This window comes from Ochotona curzoniae, unplaced genomic scaffold (assembly GCF_017591425.1).
Source record: "Ochotona curzoniae isolate NIBS_2020 unplaced genomic scaffold, NIBS_Ocur_1.0 contig_517, whole genome shotgun sequence".
Taxonomy (NCBI): Eukaryota; Metazoa; Chordata; class Mammalia; order Lagomorpha; family Ochotonidae; genus Ochotona; species Ochotona curzoniae.
In genome coordinates this window covers 5,274,931-5,299,753 of record NW_024466454.1, presented here as the reverse complement: position 1 = coordinate 5,299,753, position 24,823 = coordinate 5,274,931, and the positions used below count along the sequence as shown (strand labels likewise).

At 48.4% G+C, this 24,823-nt stretch overlaps 1 protein-coding gene across 2 annotated transcripts in view; it reads right to left on the bottom strand.

The window, feature by feature from the left end:
- Positions 1-24,823, bottom strand: part of GALNT18 (polypeptide N-acetylgalactosaminyltransferase 18) — a 328,177-nt gene that overhangs the window by 79,770 nt on the left and 223,584 nt on the right. For both annotated transcript variants that reach the window (XM_040989115.1, XM_040989116.1), the window contains exons 4-6: positions 6,765-6,948; positions 5,062-5,259; positions 1,701-1,815 (exon numbers count right to left, since the gene is read on the bottom strand). In XM_040989115.1, coding sequence (XP_040845049.1) covers positions 1,701-1,815; positions 5,062-5,259; positions 6,765-6,948 — 497 coding nt within the window. The remainder of the gene's footprint in view (positions 1-1,700; positions 1,816-5,061; positions 5,260-6,764; positions 6,949-24,823) is intronic.

Sequence of the window (24,823 nt, the reverse complement as noted above, 5' to 3'; positions counted from 1 at the left end):
GTTCACAAATCTAATTCTTTTTTCCATTTCTAGACATTTTTATCCAGAGAACACGAGTGACCTGAGGTGGTGCTGCCCGCTCAGCCAATTCCTGACAGCCACAGCTCCTAGTGAGAGATGTGCTGTTGCGGGCAAGCATTTGTCCAGGAGTAGTAGTGCTGGAATGAGATGGTGAGGATGTAAATGGTGAATAAATGACCAGTACAGGGAGAGCCAGAGAAATGAGGGTGATTATGCAGGCACCATCCTCTATGAATACATTAACTACCTGATAAGCTGGTGCTTTGTGGCTGCTTCCAAAGCAATTTCTTGGAGTCGCAGTGAATACGGGTGTCTGGAAGTATTTTCTAAGCTCAGCTTCAGACAAGCTGCTCTGCTTGCAGTCCTCAAAACCCTAGTACTAAGTCTGGAGGCAGATCAGGCCCACAAGGTGCTCACTGGGTCACCGAGGTTTTGTGAGATGCTCAATCCAAGTGTCTGGTCTTTCCAGATTAGGGGGAAGGGCTGCCCGAGGCCAGCTGCTACACACTGCAGTAGGAGGTCAAAGGAGGTTAGGGGTATGTAGATCCAAGCTGCAGTCTTTGATGGCAACTGGCGGTCAGGGCCTAGAGACAGCAGAGGCAGATGCTAAGGGCAAAGCGAGTGAGAGTGAGGTCAACAGGTAGAATAGGCAGATGTTAGGGGAGCTCTGCATGGGACTGTGAACAGGCTGGCAGGAATAGCTCAGAGGGCTGCCACAAGTACCAGAGGCGTGAGGTCCTCTCCATAGGTAAGCAAGCCTATGATGTGACTGGGGCTGTGTTAGGCCACACAGAAAACTGTTGGAAAAGTCAGTGGGAATCATTACTGGGGGGACCTCACAGCCCAGATACTGGGTATATCATGGACATTCCTTGGACACAGGATGATGTTTCCTGGAAGACAAGATCCTTCCCAGTATCCGTGATCATGTTTCTGTGAAACATGAGGGAACCCAAGACTTCCCTGACAGGAGAAGTGAGTCCTGGACTCACTTCTTTTATCTTTTCATAGACCATGGAACAAAACCTAAAATGCTAAGGAATTCTCTGGTGGGATGAGAAATAAAATGGTTCCATTTTGGCTTTGTGCCATGAGATGGCAGTTGCAAAGGATGCTCTACTTGGGGGCAGGTGGGAGGCTCCTTCAGGAAAGTACTGATAGGCAGCAATGGCCCCTGGAAGGGTGCTATAGTGGTAGCGTCAGAAACCAACATGGAGTAAGCCTGGCTGTGTTTTGCTACATGTACTCCTTGACAAAGACTTTGGGAAAGTTTGGTGAGTCACTGTGGGATAGAGTAGCCAAGTGAAAAACTGTAGGAAGGATGACAAGGCTGACTGGCCCAGCTACGTCTCGGTATTGAATCTGTTCTTGGAACACCGCTCTGCTCATCAAAATGGTCTACGCTGGATTCTAATAAAGAAGCTATTCCTTTGTGATGAGGATCTCAACTCTCCCATATCCCCAACTCTATTCCTCTTCTTCTAGAAGATCCAAGAAGCTCTACCCTGTACTCCCCTTTCTCCATCCTTCGGCTCCAATCACACATTCAGACCAGGATCAGGGACTGGACATTCTAAGTGCATGATCTTCAACCTTGAAGTCCATTTCTTCACGCCCAGACTCATGCATCCCTATGGGAGCTGAGCTACCTGCTATGGTAAAAAAAAATTCTCACTCACCCTGATTCCGAGCTCGACATTCTCGCCTCCGTAGACCTCCATGCCTTCGTCCAGCAGGCCAATTTCCTGAAAGTACTGCCGGTCCACAATGAAGCAGCCAATGAGGGCTGGGCTCCTGCAGCAGTGGAGATGAACCAGCTGTGTGAGCAGAGGAACTGTCATGTAGGGCCGCTCAGGTGTAACAGCCATGCAGCTTTCCTCCCAGAGGGCCTGGTATTCTCTCAGCCTTCACTGCCATTGTGGGCATCGTTCTCCTGGAAGACTCTTGGGTACACCCTCACCCAGCCACTTTAGGGAGCTTATTTCATCTGGGCAGAAGGCAGATAGCTCCTCCCAGGTTTGGCGCTCGGCTGGAAGGTTTAAATTGGTTGACTGCATCTCTAGCTGTTTAAATTGGTTGTCTGCATCTCTAGCTGTTCTGACCTTTGACCTCTACACTAACCTGTCAATTTCCATGTCTGCTCATGCCAACTTTCTCATCCTTCTGCAGTTAGATTCTGCCAATCAACCTTGATCTGCTTGGAAAGAGCAGCTGGGGCAAGGTTGTCAAGGGCTTTAGGTGGCATGGAAAAGCACAGGGGCTGTCTGTGGGAGGGCTTACAGGCAAGGCAGTGGTATAAGCAGCTCTGTGGATTTTTTTTTTTTAACAAGAATACTAGGGCAGCTGTGGCTTGATTGACTTGGAGGATTTGGATGGGACTTGTGCTGTTCAGCTGGAAAGCTTGTTGCTGGATCCAGGTGAGGAATGAGGACAACTGGGTCAGGAAGGAGTGAGGGCTTGTTGAAGCACATATTTGTGCGTATACATTTGGCAGAAACAATGAACTGTGAGAATGAGAGACAGTGAGGAAACCGGATGTCAGGCTGGCTTTCTGGCCTTGGTGACACTGGGTCAAGGACCGCCCATCTTTGGGAGAAGCTGCTGGTGGCAAAAAGAAGAGGAAATTAATCTGAAGGGGACACTGGGGAAGATGAGGAACAGGCAGGACTAATGGAGTGTATCAGGAATCTGGGGCTGAACAGCTAACAGGTACAGGAGCTGAGAGGCCTTTCTGTGTCTAGTGGAGTGTAATCTGGGGTTCCTGGGCTCAGGGCAGACACCCCAAGCAGGACTTCACAGAGTGATTCCCATGGGTGAGGTGAATCAGTGGGAGTGGCTGGGGCTGCTTTGCTGCTGAAAGCACTGCTGGTGCAAATGGCTTTGAATTGCCTGCTGCACACCAGCTAGCATTTCTAGCCCTGACTGCTGAGCAGAGGCCTGGGTGAGAAAAGACACAAGAAGAAAGTGCAACAAAGACTCCTTTGCAGGAATCCATCACATGCAAATCCATGCAAATGAACCAGTCTTTGAAATTTGAGCTCCTGGGGGGGTGGGGGAAGCAATGGGCTTTCCAGGGAGGGCAGTTTTGCAAGGTATTTTTCTGAGGACTACTGATGCAAGAGGCTTTTCAGGTAGAGCTGGGCTTCTGGGGGCCAGAGCCCTGTATTTCTTATCCCTAAATTTTATTCTGAGTGGCTTTACCCTCCATGGGCCTCAGGCAGGCCACCTGGTTAACCCAGTGCTCCTAAAACAGATTGAGATGTCTTTGCTCTAATAGAGGACAAGGCCAGAGGTAGGGGCTGAATGCTGTGTGGAAAATCCACGTGCTGGTTGAGTCTCCCAAGGCAGTGTCCTGGCGTCTTTAAACTTCCAGTGGTTCGGTTCCCATAACTGTAACTCAGTGATAACGTCATGTGCACGATAACAATGGAAAAGCCCTAGAAAAGCTCTGCAGCATAACTGACATCCAAAAGTTCATTTAAAAAGATGCACTTGTGCATCCATGGAAGACATATACAGGTGCTTTAGAAGCAGTTGCCGGTACGCAGGGTCTCGGTCTTCTTGCATTCCAGGAATGCTGGACTTAATGGTGCCCTCAGGACCAGTGCTCTGGGGACACAGGGAGAGACGCCTTTCTTCAACTGCTGGATCATGACAGGGCATGGATAGAGTCTGAACCAGTTGTTCCTACTTATTAACTGGCCAAGATAGTAAGCGGACTCCGTTGGCCCTGCGTCATTCTCCAAAGAATTAGGGAAAGCTTCAAGAAACTATAAAACACTTCAAAATACAAAAAACAAAAATGTTAAATGTCAGGACAGAACGCAGATGATCAAAACAATGGAAGAATACTGGGGAAGCGAGTTCTTAAGGTGCACCCACAAGTGCAGCTCTGAGCTTACTGTTGGCCAAGGTGAAAAGCAAGCCCACTGGATCTTAGAAACAATACTGACAGCTCTCACGTGGAGATGTGAATCCTTGAGCATAGCAAGAGTTCTCTGAGTGATCCTTGTTTGAAAGAAATTTCTATGGGTTTCCTTCAAGTAGTTACTTTAGGACGAAGGGAGCAATCATTGCAAAGATCCCCCTTTGTGCAGGTAAAGCAGCAATGTTAAGTTCCTGATTAAACTTTTCATCATCTTTCTCTGGACAGAACACAAAGCAGCATTCACTGCTTCCACTCTCATCACAACTACTGTCCTCCAGGGGCTGCTCGTCCACTGGGAGACCTCAGGTCTGAGTGTTTAACAAGCAGGACAATGCAGGGAGTACAGATACTTAATCCTACCCCACCCAGTCACCAACAGGGACAGAGATAATGGGGGCTTGTAAGAGTGACCCCTGCAGACCCAAGTTACACAGGGGAGTCACTAGGGTGACTCTGAAGTGACAGAAAAAAAAAGCAGGGAGAGTTTGGAATCTTTCAAATGCCCATTGAAACCAGTCATGTCTGAGCTCCAAGGAAAAAACCATCACCAAGGTAGACAAGGTGCTGTGGGGGCCGGGCTTACTTTGCTGTTCCCCTGGCCTCCTTGTGGGGCTGCATTGCTCACATTGCCCCTTCCTGTCTCTGTCAACCTCTTCTGAATCACTGAGTGTAGCACAGGGGTCCCCATTTCCCAGTCTATCACTTGCTCCTCATCCTGACGAACAAGCACCCAGGTCACCCCCTCTGAAAAGGCTCTCTCCACTTGCCCTGCAGTTTCCAACTGCATGATACAGTCAGATTCCTTTTTTTGTCTGTCTCCAATGGACTCTGGGCTTTGAGGGTGGGAATCCGATGGTCATCATTCACACTGGATCACAGGGAGCACAGCAATGCACACCTGGCAGGTGTCTTATGGGGTGAGTTACTCTGAGGTTGGGAGCATACTCTGGGTACCTGGTGCTTTCAAGAGCGACACTACAGGCTGTGGGCAGGAAATGCAGAGCACCATGGTTCCTTTCTGTCTCCCTCCCCTGCCATTCCCACAACAGGGCTGCAGATTGGGTAAGAAGGGTTGGGCTGAGAGCAGAGAGCCACAGTCAAGGACGCTTTACCTGATGGGAGCTGTGGAGTTCTCCAGCTTCCACCAGGCCTTGGGGGGGTTTAGGTAGCGGCACCACAGCTCCCAGTCAAAGCCTTGGGCGGCCAGCGGGTACTCCTCGATCTCAAAGTTATCGTATTTGATGTTATCGAAGGATGGCGAGATGATCCGTTTCCGGTTCTCCTTTATGCGGGTGAGCACAGGTTCAGCCCTGAGCAGGAGAGAGTGAGGGATGAGCTAGCTGCTGCCCAGATGGACAGTAGCCAAGGAGCATTTCCTGAGGGGATTTCCCCTGCAGGAAGATGAAGGGATACCCCTGGGATGGAGCCGTGTCCCCATTCCACCCATGAGGACTTCTGGGTCACCAGCAGGTCTGATCAATCCTCAGCTCACTCAGGGCTCAGCGGAGGGGTTCTTACTCCATTCTGCTTGCTCTCTCTGTCTCCACTAGAAAAATATTAAGACTTGAAAAAAAAATAAGGAAGTGGAATGATAAACAAGAGGTTCCAGAGCAAGCTACCCTTAACCCTGGTTTTGCTTTGACTAAAATTCAGGAAATCTGTCCAGGGGAAAGACTGAATGAAGGTGACTACAGGAAGGGAACATGCCTCTGTCCATCAGTTGGGTGAGGCTAGCTAAGGAAGTGAGTTGTGCCACCCCTTACACCTCATCAGGTCAACTGCCCAAGGAAGGGGCATGTGTCTGGACTTCCCAGGAACCAGGAGGCTTCTGCAGGCAGCAGGTGAGTTATGCATTTGGAGACAGGAATGATAAACTTCTCATTAATAATACATTTGGTGCATAATTGTTTATTCAAATCAGCTTGAAATAGGAAGTGTCCCTCTTCCACTCTGGCCATAAATCCAATGAAAATGGTTTTTAAATAGACACAAATGGCAAGCAGGGACTTCAACGATAAAAAAATGGCTGTGTTGCATCCTTCATCTGAGCCTGTTATGTCAGAACCCAGCCAAGGCTGCATGCGTGCCTCTGCTACGCCTTCCTGCTCAAGCCTCCTCCTCCTCCACTTCTGGGAAGGGCAGAGACTGCTGCCAGAGAGTATAGTGAGGAGGGCAGACCCCAGGGCCATCAGGCACAATGGTGTAAAGAATGGAAACCTACTTGCACCAACTGTACAGTCATCCCTGGTACCTCATCCTCTGCCCATGAGCATACATAGTGGCTGCTCAAGGCCCTCCAGCCCTCCAAGGTGCCAGCTGGGTGCCTCTCCTAGCTCAGCTGCAAACACTAAAGCTTTTGTCAGTTCTCTTGCCCCAACTGGAAACTGTACAATCCTCATCAGCAGAAAGATGGGTCAAGCCTTCATTTTGCCAATAGGAAGAATCTGAGTTTCAATGCAACCTCTGGCCTAGCAACTGGAGGAAAGCTCAGGGTAGCTATGACAACATTACGCCATCTCCACCCACCTCATCTGGTCCTATCTGTGAGGGTGGACATTACTCTCATATGTGTGACTCAGCTGTGCTGTTGCCGGTTGTTGGAGGGCCATGTGATTGGCTGGGCAGCAGGCAGAATCATACCTGATGTCACTACAATCTTTGGGCGCCATGTGCATTGACTCCTGCAGCCTAGTTCATTCACACGCACATCTCATCTCTACCCAGGTTATCCTCCCTTCCACTAGCCCGACGGAGATCCCAGTATGCTCAGCAGCCTTTGCCTTGGACTCCCTTTCCTCTCCCAAAGGGCACTTACCAGCCCACATTAAACTCCACATGGGCATCGAAGAGGGCCACCACAGGGGCGGTGGCTACCCTCCAGCCGCTGACCCTGGCACGGATGAGGCCTTCCTGCTTGCTGTGGCGTACAACTTTGATGAAGCCAGGCTTTTGGCTGTTCACCTTGTCCACATACTCCATCAACCTCTCCTTCAGCTCCTCTGTTGGGGGGAAAAAGAAAAACACACCCTGAGCACAGTGCAGGGTTGGGAGGCAATGTGGGTAACTGAAGTATTTACTCTTCTAGGCTGAGTTGGTCTCAAAAACAGATTGAATGTCTCAGACCCATGCCTAGGTCTTCCTCGGTGTTGCCCACAGTGGCTGGTGAAACACAGTGGGTAAACAAGCAAATGTTGAGCCTTCACAGCACATGCAGGGTCACCTGCCTCATACCTTACTTAAAATGTGGTGAGATAAGACAAGGAGACTGCTGGTTCACTCCCCAAAAGCCAGTAACATCCAGCACTGGATCAGGCCAAAGCCAGAATCCTAAAACTCAGTCTGGGTCTCCCAGGTGGATAGTAGAGGCCCTTGTACATCAACTGATGTCTCCCAGTGTGTGCATTAGTAGGAAACTGGATCAGAAGCAGAGGAGCCAGGACTTGAACCAGGGACTCCAACATAGGATACAGGAATCCAATGAAAGCACTGTCTTTCTTTCTTTTTTTTTTTTAAGATTTATTTTATTTTTATTGGAAAGGCGGATATACAGAGAGGAGAGACAGAGAGGAAGATCTTCCGTCTGATGATTCACTCCCCAAGTGAGCGCAACGACCGATGCTATGCCAATCCGAAGCCAGGAGCCTCATCCTGGTCTCCCACGTGGGTGCAGGGTCCCAAAGCTTTGAGCTGTCCTCGACTGCTTTCCCGGGCCACAGGCAGGGAGCTGGATGGGAAGCGGGGCTGCCAGGAATAGAACCGGTGCCCATATGGGATCCTGGGCGTGCAAGGCAAGGACCTTAACCACTTGTGCCGTCGCGCCGGGCCCGGCACTGATGTGACCCCACCCACACTGTCTACTGGGTCTTCACAACAAGCCAAGGGAGTCCTGGGGGTCAGAAGAATATTTTCTCCAGCTTCACGCAGTCATGAGTGATAGAGTCCAGTGCCGTCCTGGATCTAATGACTTGAAAAGCACAGCTTTCCCTTTCTAGCTTAGCTGCCTCTTCCTTTTCAGGGCTCTTCTTCTTCAACTTCCCATAAGGACAGAGAAGGTTCCATCTGCAGAGACCACAGCCCACTACCTCTATCTTTGCAGAAAGTGGGCCACCAGGAGCTTCAATCACGTGGCATTGGATTGTGGCCTGTAATTACTGAGCCCAGTCAAGCACCTGCTTCTGCTTAACTGTGTCCATGGGCCTTGCAGGGACAGAAACAGATTTCCACATTGGCTGCTAACCCCTCAGGATGTTGGGGCATGGCAGCCATATTCATTCTGTTCTTCATGGTCTTGGAGACAAGAGCCTACGGTAGCCCTGGAGGCTAGCTGCACAGGACTACCAAATTCATCTTGAGCAAATCACCCATTTCAAGGAGTGAAATTCTATCTGTTCTAATGAGAGGCCACTCAGTCCTGCAGTAATAGGGAATTTTTGTGCAGTCCACTGGTTCCCTGGCCACTTCACCCACAAGGTGTTCATTCTTTTAACCTCTAAATGCCAGACTCCCTTAAGCTCCCACTTAGCAGTTTATTGGGATCTATGTGGAGATCATGGGAGATAGAACAAGTTCCTCTTCCATGTAATAACCCTTGTGAGGAGAAGACAAGCCTTTAGTCCTTGCTGAGAACTCCTTCAAGTAAAAAATCTTTAGTTCCCCTCCTGATATTTTCTCACATCTTTCACTTTCAAATTCTTTAGTTATGTTGAACTCCCCTTTATGTAACTTTTTCTCTTAACATTTCAAATGATGCATGCAGAAGTTGACCTAATAGATAAATTGAGCTATGTAGAACAAAAGGAATGAATCAATCCATTTATCTAGAATTGATGCTTTTATTAAGATATTCTAAAGTTAAATGTTGTCTACTTTTAACTCAAGTCACCACCAACTTATTTAAAACATTTTTAGTAGGCCCGGCATGGTGGCCTAGCGGCTAAAGTCCTCGCCTTGAACACGCCAATATCCCATATGGGCACTGGTTCTAATCTCGGCAGCTCTACTTCCCACCCAGCTCCCTGCTTGTGGCCTGGGAAAGCAGTTCAAGGACGGCCAAAGCCTTGGGACACTACACCTGTGTGTGGGAGACCTGGAAGGAAGTTCCAGGCTCTTGGCTTCGGACTGGCGCAGCACTGGCCATTGCAGTCACTTGGGGAGTGAATCATTGGACAGAAGATCTTCCCCTCTGTCTCTCCTCCTCTCTGTATATCTGCCTTTCCAATAAAAATAAATAAATCAATCTTAAATTTTTTTTTCTTACGTTAAAGGAAGAGTGACAAAGAGAGAGAGAGGGATACAAAGATACAGATGCAGAGAGCGATCTTCTATCCACTATTTTGCTCCACAAATGCCCACCACAGCCAGGTCCAGGCCAAGCCAAATTCAGGAACTCCATTCTGGTTTCCCATTTTGATGATAGTGACCCATGCATTTTGGGCCATTTCTTGCTATCTTCCAAATTTGATTAGCAGGAAACTTAATTGGAAGCGGAGCATTTGAGACTTGGAACCACTGTTCCCAAATGGGATCAGGAACAATGGCTTAACCTGCTGCACTACAATGCTGGTTCCTCCCAGCCCCCATCAGTTTTTTTTTTTAACATGTAACTACTAAATCAGATTTCCTTCATGGATGTGTGTGTATATGTGCAGGAGTATTTGCAATGCAGTGTACTTGTAGCCAAACCATGGGATCTTTCATTTACTTTCACTGAACTTCCTCTTCTCAAGGGTTTACCCAACTTCTCCAGATGCCATGATGCTGTTGAGCCTTGATTCTGCTTTCAAGTACCATTGCTATCTAGTCCTCCCAACTTCTACAAAAAATGATGAGCATGAGGCTTTACTGGTACTGCAGTGGTCTTTCTAAATAGAATGACCCCTGTCATAAGCAGGGCCCAGTGGGGGCTATCAGGTGTCCACTCTTCAGCTAGAAGAAAATTCAGCTGTCTTCTGGGATGTACTAGCCTGCTGGATTGTCTCAGGAAAACAACTTGAATATTGGAGCCACCTGGGGAGGCTGTTGTTTCTATTGTCAGAGCGTCAGCCACTCACTATCTCCCAAGCTACAAGGCATGATTGCTAGGAAGCATCTTCAAACATTTACGCTCTCATCACTGCAGAGGTCCACCCTTCACAGACCCTTTGTAAAAAATCCAGATAGAGTTCATGAAGCCAGACATCCAGGCTTGGGGCAGAGGTGGTTAAGTACACAGAACTTGCAGTGAGATTGGTGCTGCTATCCAATGACCTGACACGGAGCTGTCTCCCTCTCTCAGAGGTGCAGACCCTCAGACAAGACCCCTGCCAACAGGGGTCACTGTGACCAAGATACTGGTAGCAGCCTGCTATGGAGGATGGCTCCCAAATGGTCCCCTTGGGACCCCACCTCCCTGAATTCTTGACCTTGTGTCATATAGCCTTGCACAGCAATCCGGGCTATTCCAATGGCATGACAGCTATAGCAGGAGGGACTCTGCACAAGTTCCAGGATGCCCAGCAGGTTTTGTTACTGCTGCCTGGCTAACCCAAGAGTCAGGAAGCCTGGGTCAGCCTCTATGAGCAGATGAGAGATGCAGAAGTCCCAGGCATGGGACACTTGGTCCTTGGAGATGTGTGGCCATGTGTTCCTGTTTGTGCTCACTCCACTGAGTTGCTGTACCTGTTAGTGAGGACATCTTGGATCACCCAGCTCCAGTGGAGCTCGATGAGTAGGAAATTGGCACTATGACACCACAGATAGCTAGGACAAGCTGCCCAGTGACCCCAGCCCATGTCACAGGACTCATGGTCAACAGCTGGTTGTTTTTGATACTATTACGCAGAGGCTCACCAGTGTCTGGATTGCTGGTGAGCTGTGGCAGTTAAAGGAAGACAGTGAATTCTTCTTTTCCTCCTTTTTTTTAATTGTTATTAACATTGTATTATGTGATACAGTTTTATAGGCACTGGGGATTCCCCCACAAAGACAGTGAACTCTTAATGCATAGGAAGCAAAGCCAGAAGAGCTAGCTTGCAACAAAATTTTGTTTCTGGTAGAACTGTTTGCTCCTTTGTACCTGTGACCTCTGTTAGCAGTGGGCTACATACAGGTTTCTGAGGGACTCTCTCCTGCAAACTTCTATCCAAAGCATACGCTCCTGATTAGAAGAAAGGGCTTCCTTAACCCCAGCCAAAGAAAAGATAAAGAAAGCAAGAAAGAAGTTCTTGAAACACCCTGGGTGATACAGCTGAATCTCTGCAAAGAACTTTTACCTAATTAGGTTTGCATGTTTTCCTTTAATCTTTGTTCAACACCAAAGCAACAAACAACTATATTAAAAGGACTTCTGTGTTTGTAGGATAATTGTTCTCTAAGGCAGCAGCTGTTATATACCATTCATATTAGCTGTTAACTGTTTCACCTATTTAAACTACCTCTCACAGCTTAGCTCCAAATACATATGACAAGCATGAGTTTTTTCCTTATTCTTTGAGACAAGCACATGATCCATCACATTGGATTTCTGGCTAAGGCTGCTGGAAACTTGGAGACTAACCTAACAATGAATCACAGTGTCCTACCAGCATTTTTGCTTTCCACCTTTGCTGAAGATTTGATCTTTCTCCAAGTTCCAGTTTTAACCTGCAGTGAATTTTACCAAAAAAATCTATAATCAATGTCTAATAAAGTGTCTTGCTTGGACAGGCAGGAATTCGATTGTGGAAAGAAGAGGGAAGTTGTATTTTGTGCTTATTCTACTGTACTAGGGAAAGAGGGGATGGGATATCTGCCCTTTGTGACTTTGCTCCATGGAGAGCCAATGCCAGCTATCAGGACAGTGTTGACAGAAAAACACAATTTGCATCCTGCATGAGCCCAAACATCTTCTAGTCCCTCCTGCTGCTCACAAATTCCTGCTCTCCTGGCCCCTGGCAGACCTCGGTCAACCAGTCGTCCTAACAGCCATGTTCCTGACACACCACAGCTTTTTAGGGGGCCACAGGGCATGCCACAGCCCCATGTGGAATCTCTGCTCAGGGTAGGTATTTGTATGCCCCCACAGCTTCAGGCTTAAAGGTCCAGGAAAAGTTGTACATTCACTGGCTGTGTCAGACCCAGCCTTTCTCCAATCCACAGCGCCCCTTGCTCTGTTCCCATGAAGGTAGTAGCAGGGCCAGAAAGCAGACTGAAGAATGCAGGTTGAGAGGGAGGGTCTGGTGACAACAGATGCACACCTTACATGCCACACTCTGATACCTGATGCAGTTGTTGAAGGCATCTGAATTTTCAAACCTTGATCTATGTGTTTTGTGTGTGTGTGTGTACATCTATATGTATAATGACTTACACTGAAGATATTAAGCCTTCTTTTCTCTACTCCTACACTTCTGCATTAACTGGCTGATATTCAACAAAGTAAACAACAAAAATGATGTGCACAGCATTATCTCAACACTGTTCTGAGAAATGCATCATTAGGTAATTCCATCACTGCATAAAATCATAGGGAGATTTACACAAACCCAGATGGTGCAACCTATTATATACCGAGGCCATGTGGCACTGCTCCAGTACTGCATCTATGGTCCAATATTGGCTTAAACGTCCTTATGTGGCACATGACTGTATTTTCTTCTTTCAATACCCAGTTGTTATTATTACAATGATAATGGCACAGCTAGGATGAACACTATTCTGTTGTAAAGACAAGGAAATCAAAGCACAAGGTAACCCAAGTGGGAAGTGGTAGAGATAGGGTTTAAATCAGGCAGCCCGTCCCCAGAGTCCTTGCTCTTCACCAGTTGTTTCTCTAGAAGAGAAAGCTGGCCTGCATCATAGTTAGTCTGGTCCCAGGACACCATGCCCATGAGAAGTCTGATTCAGAATTTGATTTGAAATAAGCGCCTTACAGGATTCTAGAAGATGACAAAGCTTTGCTGAAACTTGCTATGGTTTGTGTCCCTTTCCTCAAAAGCTCATATTTTGCAAACTTAACCTCAAATTCCTGTGTGGCTGGTCTTTGGAGGCCATTAGGGATTAGACAACTCATGAACAAGCCCCCAGGCTGGCACCAGTGGCTTTATAAGGAGGAATAGAGACCTGGGCTAATGTGCTTGCCCTGTATCACTGTGGTGATGATCTGCCATGAGATGATGCGGTGGGAGACTCTCAGCGGATGCCAAACAGATGCCTACCCCAGCCTCCAGACCCATGAACCAAACACGCATGCCTTGTTTATAAATCACTGGAGAGCAAATATGTTGTTATAGCAACATAAAGCAGATTAAGACACAACCAAAATGGATGAAAAGATCAGCTGCATATCAGGGTGTGAACAGAAACTCCCACGGGAACGGGCATGGTTTCAGTCCTTACCAGGATTCAGACTGAGTCCGCAAAAGTGACTTGCATGGTTATTTTTTCTCACCACTTGCCCAGATCTGTGGGCTCCATCCTGTACCTCTCCACTGCAGATCCTTCACTTCCCCCAAAACTGGTTCTCACTTCTCTGCATTGTCATCTTCATTCTGATGCTTTCAACTGCCCCCATAGTTCCCCCAGGGGACACTGAGTCCCTCTGGGGCCACACCCATACTTCCTACCTGAAGGCTATCTCCTGAAGACCAGCCAGGAAGATGGTGTTACCACTCTTCCTTCCCGCTGTCCTGGCCAAGTCCAACTCCATCCACACTGAGAAGTGCTACAAACTGCTGGTTCCCATGGTGCACATTTTCAGATTAGAAGCATTGCATATTTATACCTTTAACAGTGGAAAGTAGCTGGTCTTCCTCAGATCAGAAGATTAACTGGCTTTCCTCTAAAATCATTTAGGACACTGAAACACAAATGCTTTGTCAACACGCTTTAAGATTTCCACCACACTGCTACTCTGATCAATGAGATTTATAGCTTTTGCTTATTGACAGAATGTCATAAATTCACTGCATCCAGTACTCTTTACAGCCATAATAATTCTCAGGCTTTGAGGGGTATCATTGCCCCCAGTCCATGGAAGAGGAAACAGCAGTCCAAAGAGGATAAAGGATTTGCTTAACTGGAACATACAGGGGTGGGCTCAATAACCCAGGAACTGGCTTCCAGCAACCATTATGTTCCAATGCAGAGACAAAAAATCAAGAATCAATGATTTTCAGTAACACACCCAAATGACACAGTAGGCAAAGGAGGGGGAGGATTCATGCTCAGAGCTGCCTGACTCCAAACACCGTGCTCTCCCTCTGCCCCACAGTGCTCCCCAGGCGGCTTCAGCCTCGACAGGAGCCCTTGTCCAGAGCTCTATGGCTTTCACCTGCCTTGAGGAACTCAGTAAGTGAAAGTGAGAATAATGGACTGGTACAAATCAGCCATGTCCTAGGACTCAATGGTCTCTAGAGCCTGGTCAGATCTCATACTACCTGGGACTGTGTAAGAAGGTAACTCCTGTCAAGCTGGTGTGATGGCTATGAAATTACTGACGGGGCATGGACTGATCCTGCTGCTCTGATGGGTTTTGCAGGAATCACAGATCTTATGAGGAGTACCATAGAGATGGTACATGTGAGTTGTGTCCAGACACATTGAGCTGTGTCCACCAGCCATTAAGCAAGCTTTTCCTGAGGAGGACTCAAGGTCTCAGAGAGTGCTGGCATACGGGACTAGGGACAAGTGACATCCATGCTGAGACAAAGCACGGGGGTGTCCTACCATACAAAGGGTTTCAGGAGTGCCTGGCCCAGGCTTTCTTGCCCCTATGTGCAGGCACAGAGGAGGGCTCCGTTACCCTGGGCTCTCAAGCCAGGAGTCACCTGGAATGCTGCTGGTGGTTTTTCTCTTGGGGAGAGTGACAGTGCTGCCCAGCTCAGAAACTCAAGGTCCTACAACCTCATGACTAAGAACCCAAGATTTCATTTCTAAGTCTGCAATTTGAAGGTTCTGAGATTTCCTGAGTCTCACATTCTAGGGTGTCCACTGGCATGGTTCTGAGATCCTGCTAATTTGAGCTTTTGTAAATGTTGAAACAGCAGCTCCTGACTGCACTTCTCATCCCCTGCTCCTGCTATTGCTGCTGGCCCAGAGGTAGACGCCCTGGTCCCTGCTTGCTCTTGGCCTCCTCTGTGCTCAGGTCACATTCCGTGGCACACCACTCCTGACTGCACTTCTCATCCCCTGCTCCTGCTATTGCTGCTGGCCCAGAGGTAGACGCCCTGGTCCCTGCTTGCTCTTGGCCTCCTCTGTGCTCAGGTCACATTCCGTGGCACACCAAGCTCACCTGCAGCACAGAGCCTTCGTGCTAATGGCTTCCTTTGTTGAGAACATTCTGGCCTCCCCTAACCCAGCTCAGGTTTTCTCTTCTGTAGCTTCACCAGCTTGGAGGACAGAAGAGACTATTCCTTGAGACACAGTTGCAGAGGGCTGGAAACATGATCTAGGCAACCTCCAAGAACCTCAGGCCCTGAGCTCCTGGTCCCAGCGCTCTCTGGGTGCTCCTACAGACTCTAAGTCAGTGGTAGGCTCCTTTGTAAATTGATTAGGGCTGCCTTGGCCTGGCTGACACATGGCTGGGGAGCTGCTGGCTTTCCACATATATTCCCTCCCCAGACCCAACTCCTGCCTGCCCAATGGGAGGCCTTCTCCCCAGCTCACAGAGCACCTTGAAGAAACCTCTTCTTAGGAAAATCCTGGGAAGTGCACGATGATGACTGTTCTGCTCTCTGGCCTTCTGTTCTTGTTGATGTCAAGTTGGGCAGTAGGGGCAGGGCCTCAGGGAGAGGTGGACCTCAGCTTGGATCCCAGCTTTGCCATTTGTCAGCTGTGTGACTCTGGGCACAGAATGTGATTCTCTGAAATGTGAATATTGCCATCTGTCTTGTGGGTTGCTATGAGAGTCTGTGAGCCCATGCCAGGGTGTATATGAGTGCAGGGGCAGTGTTGCCAAGACCAGGTCATTAGTTTTAGCTCCTTTGTTGGTTTCCTTCTTGTCAAAGGAAGATGCCTAGCCCAGGAACATGACACCTCCCCCCACCTCCCCACCTCTCAGAATGACCTGAAAAATCCAGGCCTACAGCAAACAACTCTGCAGTTTCTAGGCACATGGCCCCATTGCTACTCCTCAAAGATCACTCACCATCTGGCCACTTCAGCATTCAACCCCAAACATCCTTCCCAGCCAAACTAAAACTGTTTTTAGCAATCCCTCCTAAGGTGATTTCTGTGTACATGTATTTCTTTGAGCCTTATTCTATTGCCATTTAACTTTTAAGATAGCTCCATTAGGTACATTCTGTTGGTGTCCCATTTTGTAGATGGGAAAATTCAAGTACAGAGAAGTTAAGTAAATTATCCATGTTGGACACTTTTAGTCCCAGGGTGTCTCTGTTCTTTCCATCCTTCACACATTCTGACCTTGGAGAGGGAGGGTAAAGGGTGCATTTACCCACCATGGACTAAACATTTAGCCAAGCTCCGTGTGAGGGACTCATGCATGTCTCCCCAGTACTACCTTGTGACTCAAAGCAGATGACAAAGCAAAAGAACCCTTGGTACCTCTTTTTCATTCCCATGAGGCAGGATTTTTGTGTTCTTGGGGCCCATATCACAAATGAGCAAACTGAGGCCAGAAGAGGGGCCTGACTCCCAGCAGCCACTGTCAGGGGTTGCTCCAGCAGCAGGTTAGTTCCCAGCATATCTAGCCTGCCCCGCCTCCCCCCCCCCCCCCAGCAGTGCAACCTCCTAGGACTTTGCAGAATGTGCCCAGGTAAATATGGGCAGGTTTGGGTAATGCACAGCTAAGTCCAAGACCAGTCACTGCACAGCACCCCTAGCTCTACTATAGCCTGGCATGGGACACAGAAACAGCATGGGTGTGTTTTGCTCCCATAAACAGGAGGGCACCTTAAAAATGAATGGAAATAGGGAATTGAAAAATAATTTTGGTGCAAACATTATTTCAAAGCCCATGCAATGTATTTTCATCCATGCATTTTTGTATGTATATGGCAACAATGGGTGAGCAAATGAGTCAAGTCTCAGCCCAGTGCTTACTGATGGTCAACACTGAGGATGCTCCAAGGAGACTCTGTTAGCTCCTTCTGCCCTCATGCAGCCCCATCTCCCTCCCTGTGCTGATGTTCCTGGGCTTTGAGCTCCTCCGACAGACATCATGTCCTGATGCTACTTCCCTGTATCCAGAGAGCTCTGTTGGAGCCTGTCTTTTAACTGAGCCTTATCAGCAGATGGGCTGATGGTACATAGAACACTGGAACTCTCTGGGAAAGACCCAGAAACAGCCAGTGACCCTGTTGCTAAGCATTATACCTATCAAGGCCTGGGGTAGGGGTGGGGAGCAGAGCACGTGTAAAAAAGTCACTCTGTATCTTACACCTGCTGTCTGAGGTTTTTAGCACTTGGTACGTGGGCATGTGGTCTTACCAGATCTGTTTCACACACTGTCTCATTTGATCCTTATGGGGCCCTGAAAAGTACAAAGTGTTCAAACCAGATAAAACTGTTTGTTTGATTGTTTAACTTGGAAGGCACAGAGACAGGGAACTCCCATTCACTGGTTCACTCCCCAGCTGCCTACAGTAACTGGAGTTTGGCCAGCCCAAAGTCAGGAGTCTAGAATTCAACTTGGATCTCCTACATGGGAGAGCAGGAAGTCAAATATTTGAGTCATCACCTGCTACCTCCTGGCACATTATTAAGAACATGAATTGGACATGGAGTTAGGCTTTCCAGGTTTTCCAATCTGGAATGTGGGCATCCCAGGCATATAAAAAACTACTGTGGGCCATTTTTAGTAGAGGGAAGCTGGAGTTCAGCAACACTAAGATTCTCTCCTAAACCCAGACTCCCTCCTGGTGCTGTGGGCCAGAAGGCAGTCTTTGCCACAGTCCCTCCTGAGGTCACCACTGATCTTTCCTAGAACACTTGCATACTGAATCCCTGGAAGGCAACTGGAAAATCAACAGGCATTGTGTTGCCTCATCCCAATGAAGTCCTCCTGCTGTACCACCTAGGGCCTCCTCCAGACTTTCACTGCTTCACAAGGGTCAGCTGAAGCTAGGCAAGCCAGGATGAGCATGCTGTCTACACACTTCTGGGGTATGTACCCACACAATGCACTCACCTCACTGCCATGAGCTCTACCTTGACCTCCACAGAACAACGTGCTAGGATCCCTCACTTTGTAATCAAGAAGCAGACTCTTGCCAGTGTCATTGCCAGAGCTGAAGCTCTAATGTAAATCACACCCATTGGACTCCAGGGCCAGTGCCATGAGCTAGGCTTCCAGACTGTGACCCTCCACAGGGCAGAGTGGAGGTGGTAAACTCTAGCTCCCTACACACTGGCTGTCTGTTCACTCATCCTCTGTGTCTCTGGACCAGCCACTGCCTTCAGTAGAAGGGTCAGCTCAGGATAAGCTGAGTTCCCTTTCCTTGGTTGTTCAGAGACAAGTCAGATGACCAGAGATGGTAACAACCTGCCTGTGCTTCCTGGAAACTCAAGGAGAGAGAGAAAGAGAGACAGACAGACAGAAAGACAAACAGACAGTGGGGTAGGATGGAAGAGAGTGGATCTGGAGACTGTGGTCTCCAGGGGCAGCACTCTCCTAGTTGTCCCATGTGGAGGGAAGATTCAGGAGCCACAGCACAGTTCTGGAGCTCAGGAGAAACTGTGTTACACTTGGCTTTGGCTTGTCCCTGGGCTTCCAGGGAAGGCCCCAGGCAGAGAAAGCAGTGGCAATATCCTGCAAGACCTGCAAAGCACATGCAAACAGAGCAGGCAACCTGGCTGGAAGGCAAGTCCCGTCTCCAGCTTGCCCTTCCACATTCTTCCTCCCGGTCTGTGGATTTCCCAACCTAGTCACAAAAACTTGGGCACACATGGGACCAATGCTGACCGCAGGGCAAAAACTCTTCCCTGCACATTTGAGTTGTGATGGGACTATGAGACATTTGGGTCCTTGGGGTCCTAGGCTGCTTGGGAGCAGTATCTAAGAGACATAGTGGGCTGGGGCTGGCACTCTGATAGATGACTGAAGCTCTTCCTCACCACATGCCTGGTGCCAAGACGGGGTCCTCATCTCCCCCAGCAGCTAGGCCTGGTGCTGATTTTTAAGGTATCATGGCCATGAGGTCATGGGTCACCCAGGAATGAGGCTGGCCCGACTCCAGAGCAGGGTGTGACGTGATATCCAGAGACCCAGTCTGAGAACTGGGCACATAAATTTCGCCATCACCCCCACCCCCATACCCTGTCCAGCATTAGCTCGAGCTGGTCTCTGGCTTCAGAAGCCAGATTACTGTTGTTCTCAGAGTACTCATCCACTCATTTAGTGGGGATGTAGAGATGAAAGTCAGTGCCTCTCAGTCTGGGCCTTGTAAAGTCCAAGTCAGCACGTGGGTGCAGCAGGGTCCCCATGTCTCTAGGACAGGTTGACAGCACTGCCAGCCCTAGGGAGCTATAGATAAAAGCCTGGCAATTAATAGCAAAGTGATTGCATCTAACCTGAAGTGAAGGAGAGGACCCAAGGGGAAACAATGAGAGCTGAAGGAGTAGGGGGAACTTGACCTTGTGTGAGCATCAGCCTGTGCTAGGGGTCTGCACAGCACATTTTCATCTTCACTGGGGTCCCACGAGATCAATATCTCCCTGAAAAAGTTGAAGGAACATCACAAAAAAGAGGGAAAAGGAAGGGGACAGTGAGGAAAAGGAAAGAAAGCAGGTAGCAGGGCTGATGGCAACCAAGGGAGCCAACTTCTTGGGGAGGAAAGGGAAGAAGGTTCTGGAACCCTCTGGAAATATGAGGGGGAGAATAGGCTTCTTGTGAGTCAAACATTTTGTCAACCGTAATAATATGCAGATGTTGACCAATTCAAGAGGATGTGGGCCCCAGCAGGTACAAGGGCAGCAGCCACTGGTTCCTGCCTAGGGAACACACAGTTTAGGTAGTAGCAGTACCACTTGTTGGGGCCATGTCTGGCCCTAGCCTGCCAGGGCCACTCCCCACTGTTGTTGATGGGGCCGAGCAACCCCATGCTACAAGACAAGTGGGTATTTTTTTTTTAAAGATTTATTTTTATTATTTTTTCATTGGAAAGGCGGATATACAGAGAGAAGAGACAGAGAGGAAGATCTTCCGTCCGATGATTCACTCCCCAAGTGAGCGCAACGGGCCGATACTATGCCGATCCAAAGCCAGGAGCCTCTTCCGGGGCTCCCACGCGGGTGCAGGGTCCCAAAGCTTTGGGCCGTCCTCGACTGCTTTCCCAGGCCACAGGCAGGGAGCTGGAAGGGAAGCGGGGCTGCCGGGATTAGAACCGGCGCCCATATGGGATCCCGGGCGTGCAAGGTGAGGACCTTTAACCACTTGTGCCACCGCTCCGGGCCCAAGTGGGTATTTTTTTAAAAAAAATATTTGTTTATTTTTATTGGAAAGGCAGACTTACAGACAGAAGGAGAAATGGAGAGTGAAAATCTTCCATCTGCTGGTTCACTCCCCAAATGACCACAATGGCTGGAGCTGAGCTGATCCAAAGCCAGAAGCCAGGTCTCTTCCAGGTCTCCCATGTGGGCACAGGGTTCCAAGACTTCGGGCCATCCTCCAGTACCTTCCCAGACCACAAGCTGGGAGCTGGATGGGAAGTAGAGCAACTGGGACACAAACCAGTGCCTTCATATGGAATCCCAACACCTACAAGTGGAGGACCAGGCAATGAGGATCATGCCTGGCCCAACAGGTGAGTCTTTAAAGCCTGGGCAGGAAACTTAGGAACAGCTATAGCCCAAGTTATAGCTTGACTTTACCTTATACCCAGTACCTTTGCAAGAATAAAGAGCTGGCAGGACATCAGCTGGGTCTGTCCATGGTGTCTGTGAATAGTGTTTGGCTATCTTGATTCTGGCCTGGGAGCCACACAAGCTGCATCAAGCAGAGCAATATTTCAGGCAAGGAGGGAGAGAGAGAGTTGGCTGGGAGGGAAAGTGACACCATCCACATGGGTCAGAGCACATGTGCAAGAGACAGAACTCATGTGTAGGCAGGGTCACTGAGTCCGAGGAGTCAACCCTCAAGATGGGGGCCACAAACCAGCCAGAGTGTAAGAAGTAGAGCAGTTGAGGCAGGAAGTCAGGCATGGGGATTGCAGGGACTTGTGTGTCTGCTTTCTGGGGCAACAGTGCTGCTAGGGTCACATGAGGTTAACACCCACCTGGCGCCACTGCATTGAAAGGGCAGGAGCTTAGAGGCCCAAAGGGAAGAACAACAGGAATGAGAGTGCGGGGGCTCCCATCTCAGGGAGCAATACAGTTGCTGTGTTCCTGGCCCAGATGGCAGCACTGTTAGGGGCTAGCTAGGGCAGGTCTTGGCTGCCTAGAGCTCCCAGGGAGGGATTCCATCCTATTCTGGACAGAGGGCTGGGTGGCTTGTGGAGTTAAAATCGTCCTCTTCTAAAGGCAGGAAGCAGTGGCCATGGATCCACCTGTTGTGCCTCTCAGAACTTTCTAGGTGTCTGAAGAATCCTACAAATCTTCCCACACAAAACCACACCCTACATAACACTCATGAATGTACTTTGCACACACAGGCCTGCACACACACATGTGTGCACACAGACAGCCTGTTGCCCTTGTGGAATTTTACAAAGTCCCCAGAGACTATCATTCATGGTTCTTAATCAGTTGGGCTAATGAACTCCCATGAACTACAGAGAATGGACCAGCGGGAATTGTTGGAGGAATGTGCCCATCTTTTCATAGGGCTTGTTGGAGAAGAGGGTGTATCCAGTGAAGTGCAGAGCCTGGGCTTCCCTGGATGTGGAGCAAAGCTGTTGCTGCCTGGGTTGCAGGCTTTGGATGGAACCCCGGTTTCCTCTATTCTGCTTGTATAACTAATGAGGATCCAAAACAGGCAGAAAGGGGGAGGAAGCTCAGAAAATGAGAGCTCAGAGAACTCCTGAGGGCTTGTGTTCTTAAAAGGTCATATAGAGAAAATAGAAAGAAGATTCAGAATTGCAGCTGATTGGACCTTGTGAGCACAGAGTTAAGAAGATGAGGAAGAAGGGGCCCGTGATTGGAGTCGAAGGCACCCTGTATGAGACATCAGAGATAAAGTGCATTTCCTCAGCCCCCCACTTCTGTCGCTCACTCCGTGCCAGCGAGAATAAGGCTTGATTTGGAGGAAAGAGGAGGGAAATTAACATTTATTAAATAACTGCTATGTTCCTGCACTAAAGTGCTCCACACATTATAGGCATTATTTAATCTCCAAAACAACCCTGAGAGGAGCTATTGGTATTTGCATTTCCGAGATGAGAAAGCTGAGGTGTTAAGCCATGTGGCCAAGATTGTATACTTCATAAGTGGCAGAGCGTGGATGCAAATCTGCATGTCATTCTCCAGAGGGTGCTCCTTCTGTGCCCCCTGCCCCACTTCTCTCAATCTCGGATGTCACAGGATGGACCCCTGAACTGGGCATCACGGCCTTGTTCTAACTGTGCATGAGTCCCCAGGCAACTGGCTGCAGGGAAGCCAGGGCATAACCACTCCAACAATCACAGATAGCAGCCAGCATGCACCGGCTAAGCATTCTTCACAAATGGATTTGCTCATAACAAGCTGACATGTAAGAAGCTTTTGTTTCCTCTTCCAAAGCCTGGAAAATTAAAGTGTAGACACTGGGGAAAGTCACTAGCTTACAGATTGCAGAGAGGGGAGTGAATTCTGGCAGTGGAGCTTCTGGCCTTGGTAGAGAACGCTTTTCCAGAAGTGGATGTGAAGAGTGTCTGATGATCCTAGGGAACTCTCATCTCCTGGCCCAGAGGGGTCGTAAGTGATGCCCCCTAGAGACTATCATGGAACTGATATGGAGAAGAAAGCACTGGAAAGCCAGGTGGACACAGGGAGGGCCCACTCAACAAAAGGTCATGGATTATTCACACCGCAAACCATGAGACTGACATGAGCACAGACAGATCCTTTTAAATACAATTTTCATTTGCAAGGCAGATTTACAGAAAGAACAAAAGTCAAAGAGTAAAAAAAATTTCCATCTGCTGGTTCACTCCTCAGATGGCTGCAACAGTCAGAGCTGAGCCAATCTGAAGTGAGGAGCCAGGAGCTTCTTTTGAGTCTCCCAGCTGGGTTCAGGGTTTTAAGGATCTGGGACATCCTCTGTTCCTTTCTCATGTGGAAAGCAGGGAGCTGGATGGGAAGTAGAGCAGCTGGGACATGAACCAGCTCCCATATGAGATACTGACATGTGAAAGTAGAGAATTAAGCCATTGAGCCAACATGCCAGCCTCTAGGCAATTCTTTTAAAAGGAGAAGGTGGGCATTCTGGGCACCTGAAAGTGGCATGTCCTATGGTCTTCGAAGAATGAGAAGGAGGTCCCTGCAGCCAGTGAAGAGGGCAGCAGGTGGAGAGGAGTGAGGCAGAGCTAGATTTAGGGAGAAAGGAGAGTTGCAAGGCTTAAGAGAAGATTCCTCTATGCACAGAATGCTTGTGTGCCTCCAAAACAGGTATGTCGGAAACTTACTTCTCAGTGTGATAACAGAGGTGAGGGCTTAGGGCTAGTTAGGCAAAAATATTGGAAGGAGGGTGAGGCCCTCATGTGTGCCCTTCTAAGAATCAAAGAGCTTGCTTCTCTCTTTCTTTACTATGTGAGGATACAGTAAGAAGTTTGCAATGAGGAAAAGGGCCCTCACCAGAACCGAACCATACAGCTACCCAGAGTTCTGATGTCCAGCCTCCAGGACCATGGAGAACAAATGCCTATGTTTTCAGCCACCTCATCTTCAGGGCTTTGCCACAAGTCTCCCAGACTAGGCCTTGAAGATCATCCCTAAGAGATTGATATTAACCCCAAGAGTAGTAAGAAACAAGATTTAACAAGGATGTTGAGAACCCTTAGCACTAAGTGGAGATAGTTAGGACTGAGCACAAGTCCATAAACACATAACAAACATGTCCTGAACAGACACTGGTGCTACATAACTGGTATAAGTAATAATACTGTCATTAACAACAATGATGATTCCAAGCAGTAAAAGTACAAAACTGTGAGAGTACAATTGTTTTAATGCTAATAACATCAACAAAATGATCAAGAGCAATAACAAAGTATAATGGTTACAAGGACTTGTTTGAGGAGCTATATTCTCAGGGATTAAATTTTACCCACTACTTATTGGTATGTAGACTTGGGAAGTCTATGCAACCCCACTAGGCAGGTACTACAATTGGAAAATGGGAATAATAACATAAACTACCCCATGAAGTTGTTATGTTAAAAAGCTAATGCAAGTAAAGTTTTTAGAAGCATGTCTGGCAAGCAATAAATCCCTGATAAATGTCAGTAACTGTTAGCTACTATTATTCTAAAGTACATTTATTGAGCTTCTACTATACTATATGCTAAATATATAGTACTAAGATTTATGCACACATGATTCCATTTCATGACTGTGGTGGCCTTAACACATGTCCCCAGGTCTTTGATATTCCTCTCATTAAGACACAGCTTGGATTAGCCAGTGTGAAGCAGAGAAGGCACATTTCAGGAAATAGGAGAGGACAGAACCACAACAGAGGGGCACTTATGACTGATAGATACAGGAAAGCAGCAGACACAATGGTGTGGGTTTGCAGTGAACAATACCCCAGCAGCATTCAGCAAGTGGTGATCTGAATTGCAGCACTCAGCTGGAACTCCACCAGCAACAAGGTGGTAAGAGATGTTCACTGGGAGCTCAGGAGGTGAACCCAGACAAAGAACTGCCCGTCCTGCTGGTCTGTTTGAGTTGATCAGGAGCAGAGACAGAAGAGCAGGTCCCAGACTGGTAGTGCGGGAACAGGATAGGTTTCACAGCCCAGTCCACCCTGTAGAGCTGAAT